Consider the following 12,263-nt stretch of genomic DNA (forward strand, 5'->3'; position numbering starts at 1 on the left):
CAGCAGCAGAAAATCAGAAGGACTTGGCTGAACTCAACTGCATCATCAGTCACCTGGACGTAACTGATGTCTACGAGTTACCGTGATAGGTAACTTCGTATGTCCACTTGAGGGGGCTAAGAGATGTGCAGAGAGCTGGTAAGACATTACTCCTGGGCAAGTCTGTGAGGGAGTTTCCGGAAGCATGTGAATTGGTGAACAGAATAAAGCAGAGGGCCCTCCCCTATGTGGGTGGGCACTGAAGGACTGCATAGTACAAAAAGGCAGAGGAAGGGGAAATTTGCTCTCTGGTTCAGCCGGGTGTCTATCAGTCCTGGGACATCAGTGCTCCTGTCTTCAGACTCAGTCAGACTCAGACTGGGACTCACACCCCATTCCCTCACCCCCCTGACAATTCTCAGGCCTTTGGACAGGGACTAAATGATGCCCCCAGCTTTTCTGGTACCCCATCCTGCCATTCATAACCATGGGGGCCAATTCCTATAAGAAAATCTCCTATTCTCTGTGTATATAGACACATCCTACTGGTTCTGTTTCTCTGAAGAACCCAAACTAACAACTACTTCATCCAACAGCAGAACACACATTCTTCTGAAGCTCACATGGAACATTCACCAAAACCATAAAACATATCTTCACAAATTTAACAGACTAGAAATCAAACAAAGTACGCTTTGAGACCACAATGGAATTAAATTGGAAGTCAGTAACAGCAAGGTAGTTGAAAAATCCCCAAATATTTGTAGATTATATGAGACACTTCTAAGTAACAAGTGGGTCAAGAGAAATAAAAAATTATTTGAACATAATGAAAAATACACCTTATCAAATTTTGTAGGGTGCAGTAAAAGCGATGTTTAGAGGAAAATTTACAGCACTGAATGAGTATATTAGAAAAAATATCTCAAATCAATAATCTATTTTTTTTTAATTTTTATTTATTTATTTATTTGACAGAGAGAGACACAGCGAGAGAGGGAACACAAGCAGGGAGGAGTGGGAGAGGGAAAAGCAGGCTTCCCGCTGGGAAGGGAGCCCAATGCGAGGCTCAATCCCAGGACTCGGGGATCATGACCTGAGCCGAAGGCAGACGCTCAACAACTGAGCCACCCAGGCGCCCCTAAAAATCAATAATCTAAGTTTCCACTTTAGGAAAGTAGGAAAAGAAGAGCAATTAAGTCGAAAGCAAACAGAAGAAAAAAGAAAATTAGACCAGAAACCAATGAAATTGAAAATAAACACAATAAACAAAAAAGTCAACATCAAAGGTTTTTTAAAAGATCAGTAACATTGATAAACATCTAGTCCAGTTAAGTAAGAACAGAGAAACAGAAAGACAGAACGTAAAATACCAATATTATAAATAAAAGAGGGCCATCACTACAAATCCTGTGGACATTAGAAGGTCAGTCAGGGGGTTAGGTGAAATGGACCAATTCCCTGAAAGACATATATTACCAAAAGTCACACAGAACTAATAATCTGAAGAGGTCTATATCCCTCAAAGAAATTGAATAACCTTCCAAAACAAAAAGTACCAGGCCTAGATGGGTTTATCAACGAACTATACCAAAGAATTAAGGAAGAAGTCAGGGTGCCTGGGTGGCTCAGTCGGTCAAGCGTCTGCCTTCGGCTCAGGTCATGATCCCAGGGTCCTGGGATCAGGCCCCACATTGGGCTCCCTGCTCAGTGGGAAACCTGCTTTTCCCTCTCCCACTCCCCCTGCTTGTGTTCCCTCTCTCACTGTGTCTCTCTCTGTCAAATAAACAAATAAAATATTAAAAAAAAAAAAAGAATTAAGGAAGAAGTTATACCAATTCTCTATAATTTCTCGTAGAAGATAGAAGCAGAGAGAATATTTCCTAACTCATTCTATGAGATGTGTCGTACCCTAACACCAAAACCAGACAAAGATATAACAAGAAAGGAAACTACAGACAAATATCTCTCATGAACATAGATGCAAAAATCCTTAACAAGCATTTAGCAAATTGAATCCAAAAATGTAAGAAAGTGAATTATACACCAGGGCTGTGGGTTTATTCCAGGTATGCAAGGCTGGTTCAGCACTCCACAATCCATTAATGTAATTAATTAATTAATGTAACTCACCACACCAAAAGGCTAGAAGAAAAAACACCACATAATGACCTCAATAGATGCAGACAGAGTGTTTAACAAAATCCAATACCCATACCTGATAAAAACTCTTGATAAACTAGGAATAAAGGGAAACTTCCTAACTTAATAAAGAACATCACTGATAAAACCTTACAGCTAACATCATACTCAATAGTGAGAAACTCAAAAGCTCTCCTACTAAGATCCGCACCATTCATAGTCAACAATGAGCTGGAAATCCTACTTGATGTAATAAAAAAGGAAATAAAAGGTATACAAGTTGGGACAGAAAAAATAAAACCATCTTTGTTTGCAGATGACATGACTATCCATGTAGAAAATCCCAGAGAATTGATAAAAAACCTGGAATTGATTAGCAATGACAGCAAGGTTGCAGAATACAAGGTTAACAAACGAAAGTCAATTGTTCTCTTATACACCAGCAAGAAACAACTGGAGTATGAAACTCTGAAGAAAATAAAAGATCTAAATAAATGGATAGATATTCCATGTTGATGCACCAAAGATTCAATACTGTTAAGATGTCAATTCTTCCCAAGTTGATCTATAGATTCAACACAATCGCAATGTCAAAATCCCAACAAGCCATTTCCTGGAAATCAACCAGCTGATTCTAAAGTTTATATGGAGAGGCAAAAGACCCAGAACAGCCAACACAACATTCACGGAAAAGAATAAAGTTGGAAAACTCACAATCCCCTATATTTCAAAACTTAGTAAAAGCTACAAGCTACAATAATCACTACAGCATGGTGCTGATGGAACAGTAGCTACACAGATCAACACCACACGCAGAGAGTCCAGAAATAGATCCACACTAATTCCTGCACCTGATTTTTAACAAAGGGGCAAAGGCAACTCGGTGGAGAAAAGATAGTCTTCTCGACAAACGGTGCTGGAACAACTGGACATCCGGAGAAACATAAATAAATGGGAACAAATCCTATGTTTATCAAGGCTTAATATTGTTAAAGTGTTGACAATACCCAAAGCAATTTACAGATTTAATGCAATCCCTATCAAAACCCCAATAATGTTGCTTGTAGAAATAGAAAAACCCATTTTAAAATTCACGTGGAGGGGCGCCTGGGTGGCTCAGTCGCTGAGCGTCTGCCTTCGGCTCGGGTCATGATCCCAGGGTCCTGGGATCGAGCCCCACGTTGGGCTCCCTGCTCAGCGGGAGGCCTTTCCCCTCTCCCGCTCCCCGTGCTTGTGTTCCCTCTCTCGCTGTGTCTCTGTCAAATAAATAAGTAAAAATCTTTATAAATAAATAAATAAATAAATAAGTAAATAAATAAATAAATAAAAATTCATGTGGAATCTCAAGAGCCCCAGAATAGCCAAAATGATCCTGAAGAACAAAATTAGATGACTCACACTTCCAGATTTTACAACTCACTACAAAGCTACGGTAATAAAAACAGTGTGGTGTTGGCATAAAGACAGATATAAAACAATGGAACAGATTATCGAGAGCCCAGAAATAAACCCTTGTATGTATACGGTCAACTGGTTTTTGACAAGGGAGCCATGACCATTCATTCAATGGAGAAAGGACAATGTTTTCAAACATACGGTGCTGGGAAAACTGGATATCCACCTGCAAAGGAATAAAGTTGGATCCTTATGTAACACCTTTAAAAATTTATTCAAAATAGATCAAGAACCTAACTGTAAGACCTCAAACACTACAACTCTTAGAAGAAAACAGCACAAAAGCTTCACGGCCACTGACTCGGCAATGATTTCGCGGATAAGATATACTATGGGCACAGGTAATACAAGGAAAAAACAGACAAATTTGACTTCATGAAAATTTAAAAAATTTGTACATCAAAAGGCACTACCCACAGAATAAAAGGGTACCCCACAGAATGGGAGAAATATTTACACATCCTGTTTCTGATCAGAGATTGATGTCCATAGCAGACAGAGAAGTCCTAAAACTCAGCAATGGGAACAGGACAAACCCAACTCAACGGATAATCGAGACTTTTCTCCAAAGACACACAAATGGCCAATAAGCGCATGAAAAGATGTTCAACATCACTGATCATTAGGGAAGTGCTGATCAGAACCCACAGGGATGGCTGGGATCAAGCGAACAGGAAACAGCCAGTGTTGCTGAGGATGCAGATGGAGCCCATGTGCGACTGTCGGGAACGTTAAGATGGTGCAGTCAGTGTGGAAAACAGCACAGGAGTCCTCAAAGGAATTAAACACAGAACTACCACATGATCCAACAATTCCACTTCTGGGTATATACTCAGAACAACTGAAAGTAAGGTCTCGGAGAGAGATTTGTTCACAGCAGCATTACTCATGATGATGAAGATGTGGACACAACCCATGAATGGATGAGCAAGATGTAGTCCATTCACATGACGGAATAAGCTGATTCAGCCTTAAAGAGGACGCAAGTTCTGTGACAAACTACAACTTAAGGACATTATATTAAGTGCAATAAGCCAGTGACAAAAGGACAAATACAAGTATTATTCCTCTTACACAAGCCACTCGGAGGCGTCGAGCTCACAGCAAAAAAAGTAGAATGGTGACTGCCAAGGGTTGAGGGGAAGGGAGACAGGAGAGTTACCATTTAATAGGTATCGAGTTTCAGACTAACCAGAGTTATGGGGATGGAAAGTGGTAATAGCTGCACAAACATCTGAATGTATTTAATACCACTGAACTCTACAACTAAAAATGGTTACAATGGTAAGGTTTTTTTTTGTTCTGTATATTTTAACTAAGTGTAAAAAAAAAAAAGGTAAAACAATGAGCCATCAAGCCACAAAAAGACAGACAGGAACCTTAAATATATACATATTGCTTAAGTGAAAGAAGCCAATCTGAAAGAGCTGTGTATCTATTCCATAGGATCCATATATTCCAATATATTCTATAGATCCACCTACAGGACATTCTGGAAAAGGCAAAATGACAGAAACACTAAAAAGACCAGTGGTGCCAGGGCTTGGAAGGGAGGAGGGGACCACATGGAGCACAGGGATTTTTAGGGCAGTGGTAGGATACTGAGGTTACCCATTTATCAAAATCCAAGTGCAAGACAGTACACTGAAATATGCACGAAGGTCTTCGTTAGTAACCATGTATCCATGTTGGTTCCCAACTTGAGGGAGTGCACCCCTGGGCTAACAGGTGGGCCAGCATGGGTGGTCAGGCAGCATGTAAATAAACCATGGCAGGAAGAGGGTGGAACTCCTCCCTGTGAGCACGCTGTGAGAAGGCCAATCAGCACCAGCTTTCTGGAGGGCAAAACTCTGCACCCGGAACCTGTAGGCCCCTGGCCCAGCTGCCCTGTTGTACAGAATCTGTCCAGAAATAAAGGACGGGCTAAAGATAATGGACTGAATAAACACATGGGTAGCTCCTTTGACATAAGATCCCTAAAGTTTCCTTCACTGACTAACAAATTCACGATACCACTGGGAACCCTTAAGATGGAAGACATTTTGAATCAGGGGCTCCAGGCAGCCCTCGGAGACCATGCCAGGGAAGCCGCCCTCCCTCCCCCGCCACTCCCTAACACCCCTTGCACCCTCCCCTCCACTCCACACCAGCGACCAGCCTCATCCTCCAGGGAGCACAGGTGCAGGTACACCTCCAGCCCCTCGCCAGGCACCCCCCCAGGGCCCCAGCACACTCCTTCCTGGCCCTCGGCACTCCTCCTCTCCATCCCGCCCACCAGCAGCACAGACAGCTGCTTGCTTATCTCCACAAATAAAACTCCCCCCTGGAGCCATGTTCCCCTTCAGTTACTGTCCACTCCTCCATGGCTAAACCTCTTCAAATGCCTCACCCCAGCCCCACCTTCACCCTCTGGACCCAGCAGCATTCCCACTGCTCCAGGGAGAGCGTGATCACCAGTGACCCCATGTGGCTGAGTCCAGCCGTCTTTTCTCCATTCTGATCAGAGCTTGATCCAACGTGGCTGAACGCGGCTGAGCAACCCTCATTTCCCCTCCAGACCGACATGACCCCACACTCCCTTCTTTCACTCTCCTCTCCTGGGCCCTCTTCCACTGCCCTCCACAAACACGGCTTGCTCCTAGGCTGGGCCCCAGCCCCTTCCCCAGCTATAGCTTCTCCAGGAAACCCTGTTCAGTCCCATGGCTTTAAATGCCCCTGACCTCATCCCGACACTGCAGACAAACACACGAAACTTTAAGAGGATAGGTGCTGGCTCTCGGGCATCAGCACCTAAGGAGCGTCTCAAACTCAATGCCTCTCAAAATTTTACTGTGCTAGGAGTTCCAAAAATATCATTAAATATTCCCTGAAAGGAAGAAACATTTGAATACAAAAAATGGTGGTGAGTGAAGTAACTGATCAGATGTGTACTTACATCTAATTATGGCTGTGATGGGAAAGCTGGGAATAGAGAACCAAGATCACAGACAGTCCTGGCCAGGGGAGCAGAGGGGAGGAGCCGGGAGCGTGGAGCACAGCAGCAGATCAGCTCTGAAGTGTTACACAGAGATGAGCTTCAATGATTATTGTTAAAAGCCAAAAGACATCCACTAGAAGAGCAGAAAAAGAAACGAGAAAACCTAACAAATTAAAAAATGAAACAGGCACAGATTCCAACTTATTAATAATCACAAGTAAATGGATTCAATTGCTCTATAAAAAATGAAGACCCACAGATTGAGTTAAAATGTAGCTAAAAAAAATAAAGGGATATAAAAAAGTTTGAAAAATAAGGAGATAGAGAAGTAACACTTAAACTGGGGCAAAGAAGGGGTGCTCCATGTTGACAACCGTCAGGAACACCTGAGCATCTGACACAGGGTGGGGAGACATCCAGCAGAACCGGGCACCTCTGCGCTCTCTCGCAGGGATCGAGGGATTCAGGAAGTCAGGGCGCAGATCTGTTGACTCACAAGCCAGACTCAGGCTCAGTGAGACAGAGAACAATGTAACCAACTACTGGGGCTGATACATTCTTCTCAAACCACAATGAAACAGTCACAAAAACAAGCCAATCTAAACCACAATGAAATCCCAAAAAAGAGCCCCCAAAGTAGCTATCTTTATGTGACCAAATCACTGGACCTTGAAACAATAAAGTTTAAAAATCATCACAAAAAAGAGAGGGGGAAAAAACACACGGGTGAAACAAGTGAAGGGGATTAGAGCACACTTCTCTTGATGAGCAGAGTCCTGTCTACGATTGTACACCTGAAACTAATACAACACTGCACGTTAATTACGTTGGAACTTAAAAAAAAAACTTAATAGCATATTTGAACCTGTCAAAAAAAAAATCAAAAAATTAGCTCCCCTGCCTCAACCCATCCACTTGAAAAACTTCCAAGCCCTTCTAAATCAGTTAAAGAGGGAATAAAGACTGAACTAACTATTCAGAAATGAACAGCAATGAGAGGAGCACGAGATAAATCCTCGGGGGGACCAACGGGATGGAAGAAGCGAAACACCTTCAAGAGTACGTATCAGGAAATATAAACTACACATGCAGAAGCTAAGCGCTTCCTTCCAGGAGCCAGAACAACAAAATAAAACCGAAGAAAAGTAGAAAGAAGTGAGGATTAATGAAGTGGAAACAGCAAAGCAGCCTTGCTCGATGGAGCGAAGGCTTAGTTTGAAAAGACCTGTAATTGTGACAGACTTGGGGAAGTCTGACCGAGAACAGAAAAAGGTACCAAAGTAGTACCAGCTACGAGAAACTACAAAAACCGCTTTAAAATGATAGCAGACCAGTACATCGGTGGTCCTCAACTGGAGCTGTTCTTCCCCCAGTGTGCATTTGGAAATGCACAGGGTGGGTCTGTTTTTCTGCTTTTGTTTTTGGTTGTGCTGATGGTTGTTGCCCTGGGGTCCAGGAGGTCCTAAACAGCCTGTCACACTGAGAGCCTCCCCACGAAGTGTTCATTATGTCCAGAAAGACAAATATTGATCCAGATTAAATGAACAATAAGCAGGAAAACATCTTCCACGATACACAGCAGGTAAAAAATACTATACTCAAAATGCAAAGAATAACTTGAAAGCAATTTTTACAAGCACTAGTAAGACGAAAAGCATAAACAGAGCCAATAAACATATAAAATATATATCCAACCCATCAGTACAGGTACAAAGACATGTACATAAAAGCATAGAAAATAATCTAAAAGATTACACAAGAAGTTTTAACAAGGACTAAAAGGTGGGAGGTGAGAAAAGGGAACTCTCACCACTTCTTAGCCCATATATTCCTGTAGTACTTTAAGTTTTACAAAACGAATATATTCGGGACGCCTGGGTGGCTCAGTCGGTTGGGCGTCCGTCTACCTTCGGCTCAGGTCATGATCCCAGAGCCCTGGGATCGAGCCCCACGTCAGGCTCCCTGCTCAGTGGAGAGCCTACCCTCTGCTTGCTGCTCCCCCTGCTTGTGCTCGCTCTCTCACTCTGACAATTAAATAAACCTTTAAAAAAAAAAAAGAATATATTCTACTTAAAGAGATGCTTAAAATTTTAAAGAAATTATTAATGTTCAAAATGGCATAACCTCAAGGATATTCACTAAAACACAAATGGAAAGAAACTCCCCGTGATTTTCAGAGTCTCCTACCATTTTTCTAATAGTTTACTGTGCCTACTTCATTCTGCAGCGAGCCGTTAACTCAGCTGGAAGTGAGGTTTGTGTGAGGCGTGCAGCGGAAGCGGCCTCTCCCGTTTCGGTGGGAGACCACGCAGTGAGTAGTCGTGGCTCTCCCAGCGGACGTGAAATGCCTCCCTTCTCCTGGGCTAAACTCTCACAGCTACAAATGCCCCTCGAGCGCCCCGGAGCGAAGTAAGCTTCCAAGCGAGGCTCCCTCACTACAAAGTACAGCTACTTTTAGAGCCTCCTCCCGAGACAGCTGGGCGCTCTCGACACACACAGACGCTCAGGGACTGTCAGCCACGCAGCACGAAACCCGTCCCAACGACCAGGCAGTGTGGGAGCGCGAGGCTCTGGTACTGACCGCGGCTGAAGGGCAGCAGGCCGCTCAGGTAGGGGAAGCTCACTCTCCTCAGCTCGTCCAGCTTCTCCTGCAGCTTGCGCACCTGGCTGTCGGAGCGGCTGACCCTCTGCCGCAGGGTCTTCAGCTCGCCGTTCTTCTTTTCCACCTGCTCCCGCAGGCAGCACACCTGACTCTTGTTCTGTCGGGAGGAGAAGCAGTAGGAGTGCAGCGAATCGATGAGTTTGCAGGCCCCCGACGCTGACAGGATGACCTCGTTGATGGACATGGGGCTGGCGTCGCTGCGCTCACTCTGCACGGCTTCGGCCGCGGGCTTCGGGGTGACGTCTGCCGGAGGGGCAGAGGGGCTCTGGGAGGGCTTCTGAGGCGTGGCTGTGAGTGATGAACTTGGGGGGCTCTGGGCCAAGCCCTTGTCGGGCCCCAGGCTGGTCCCGCTGCAGCCGGGCTCCACGTCTCTCTTCAGCCTCTTTCGGTCAACAGGCTCTCGGGGGACAGATGCCCTCTCTCGAGTGTGCTTGGAAGAGAAACTGTAAGAATGAAGTGAGCCAATAAACTTGCAAGCCCCAGACCCTGGCGGGGTAAAGTCATCCATGGAAATGCCGCTCTTATCCACCAGGTCACCGTGGTCGGGGGCGGTGCTCTCACCACCAGCATCCACAGCTGCTCCCTGGCTGCTCGCCGCAGCCGTGGCCAGACCATCGCCTGCAGTTCCTTCCGGGGCCTGCAACGTGCGCTCCGGACTGGTGGCTTCTTGGGAGGCCCTGGGCGCAGTTTCATTCTGCAGTGCAGCCTGCTTCACCTTCCGGGACCCTGGCTTGGCCATCAGGTTTTCACCCAAGGACGATGATGAACCTGTAGCTCCTTTCCCGTCCGCCCCGCTCGCGTGTCCCCTCAGGCCCCCCGAGGCCTTTCTGGTGACCTTTCTCCTCGTGCGGCCATGACCTCCAGTGCCCCTCTTCTTCTCGGGCAGGTGGAAGATGGAGGGCACCGCCGTGGGCTTGAGCAGACGATGCTGATCCTCCAGCCTTTTGGAGAAGCTGTCTTTGGTGAAATGTTCACTACAGAGGAAAGAATACTTAGTGGGGGTCCAGTTATCCCTCTGAACAGCTTTTAACCACTGGATCAGACGTTTTGAGTCTTTTAGGGGGAACCTGCAGGAAAAATGACAACAGAATTAGAAAGAAGTAACTACGTGTCTCCTCCCAAATTTATCAACTATAATAAGGCAAAACAAGTGTTTCTGCAAATACCCAATCCTGTATTGACTCTACCCATTTAAAATTTTAGTAAAAATTTAAGGAACACCTTCCATGTGGAAGTAATCACGAGATAGAAAGATAATGGGCTCATTGCCTACCCTTAAGGCGCTTACAACTGGTAGGGCAAATAGAGAATGAAGGTAACTCCTCCCAGGCTGTGGTAAATGCCCTGTAGGAGAGATTGCACAGGATGGCATCCAACAACAGGAAAGGCTTCAGGAAGCCTTGGAAATAGTTGCTAGAATCACACAGCTGAACAACCCTCCTGGTGTGCCTCGGATGCAGGCTGGGTGCTAAAACAGGGGTGGTTGGCTCCCCTCCCTGCTCAGAAGCCAGGTCTGGCGCTGGCCAGCAGAGAGGGGAGCAAAAAGCCAGAAGAGCATCCCAGACGGTGCCTGAGCCCAGCCTGAGCTGTGACTCAAGCAGCTGAGGATGCGAGACAGACTCTAAGACGAGGTCAGACTCAACAGTCCCACTGCCAGGAGCAAAACTGCTTTTTTTTTTTTTTTTTTTTTTTTTTTTTTTTTTTTTTTTTTTTTTTTGCAAAACTGCTTTTTAAAAAGCAACCAGCTCCCGGAATATACTGAATAAGATACTTAGTAATTATTTCTTCTCTTTTAAACAAGATCTCTATTTAGAAAACTGGGAGGGAACTCTACCCAGGGGCGGGGTGGTTATTCTGGAGGGCTATCTCCTCCACCTGAGGTCATCTAACCCACCTGTGGCCACTGTGGACCAGAACCAGGACCAAGACGGATACTAACTCCCCAGGAAGTTCTGTGCAACACGACCTTCTACACTTCCTCAATGCTTTGTGAACCCATTTCCCGAAGTCCCCAATTCCCACATCCTTTGCCCCATACCAGCAAAGACCATTGTGAAGGCCAAGGGCAGCCTTCTCTGCAGTGCTTTGCCCGGTTTTTGAAAGCAGTATCAAAACTTTCTGGACACAGGCTCTGAAGGAAACTCTCAAGGAAGCATGGTGGCTGGCTTCTAACACAATGTATTGCCAGTTCTTTTGACAGATTGTAACAGTTTAAGAGAACAAACCACTGCGAACTTCCAGTAAAACTACCAGTAGCAAATACCACTGGAGTCTCTAAAACCTAACTCCCTGTACCCTAAAACAGAAGTATCTGCGAGGAGGCTTTCCAGGGAGCCAGCCGGCAGAAGAGGACTCGCTGAATCAGGCTGAATTCCAGAAGCCCTCAGGAAGGGAGCCAGGCCAGCGAGAAGGCAGAGCCCTGTCCCTGCCTCCGCGTCCAAGCAAGAAGCGGCGAACAGGGCCCCGTCCGCGAGTCGCAGGGCGAGCCTCCGGCTGCAGAGCCGGCCTCGTCCTGCTCCAGCGCAGGATGCTGCGAGGCCGCCTGTCCAGGGACGCCCCGCCGCGCAGCAGGGCCACCTCTCCCCGCGTGCGGGAGCGCGTGTCAGTCCTCGAGGCACAACTTGCATTTACTCAGCCGCACAGATCAAGGCAGGCTCCCTTGCGATCAAAAGAGCAAAAAAGTCACAGCAAATGCAAGAGGACAACTGACCCAAGAGCGTTTCCAGAACACACTGTCTGGAAATTGGCGGTGCCAGCCCGAATCAATGGAGCCCAGGGTGGCCGCGGAGTGGGGTGGGGGGGGAGAGGGCGGTGGTGGCCGTGGGATGGCCTCCGGGTGGCCTCCAAGTCGGCGTGGGGTGGGCGCCGGGTGGCGGAAGGACGAGAGGCGCGGGGCCGCGGTGGGGGGGGGGGGGCGCGCAGCCGGCCGCGGTGGCCCGCGACGCCCGGTCCAGAGACGGCGGCCCGGGCCAAGGTCACACAGCGCCCGGCGCTGACTCACTCGCGGGACCGGCCCCGAGGCCAGGCGCGCCGAGGGCCTCCCGCCTC

The 12,263-nt window shown here is 46.6% G+C and overlaps 1 protein-coding gene across 4 annotated transcripts in view; it reads right to left on the reverse strand.

Annotated features, from left to right (window-relative positions):
• Positions 1-12,263, reverse strand: part of THAP4 (THAP domain containing 4) — a 44,029-nt gene that overhangs the window by 31,034 nt on the left and 732 nt on the right. Inside the window, exons 2-3 of one of the 4 annotated variants that reach the window (XR_010410381.1) lie at positions 9,135-10,282; positions 6,512-6,686 (exon numbers count right to left, since the gene is read on the reverse strand). Coding sequence is in view for 3 of the 4 variants with exons in the window: in XM_064587418.1 (XP_064443488.1) it covers positions 8,473-8,594; positions 9,135-10,282 (1,270 nt within the window). In the remaining variant the exon portion in view is untranslated. Of the gene's footprint in view, positions 1-6,511; positions 6,687-6,751; positions 8,595-9,134; positions 10,283-11,925; positions 12,213-12,263 lie in introns of those variants that run through there. The other 3 variants (XM_054505907.2, XM_064587418.1, XM_045867556.3) reach the window with 3 other exon arrangements.

This window comes from Mirounga angustirostris, unplaced genomic scaffold, assembly GCF_029215605.1.
Source record: "Mirounga angustirostris isolate CCGP_5_RB_7025 unplaced genomic scaffold, mMirAng1.0.hap1 SCAF_3, whole genome shotgun sequence".
NCBI classification, from domain to species: Eukaryota; Metazoa; Chordata; class Mammalia; order Carnivora; family Phocidae; genus Mirounga; species Mirounga angustirostris.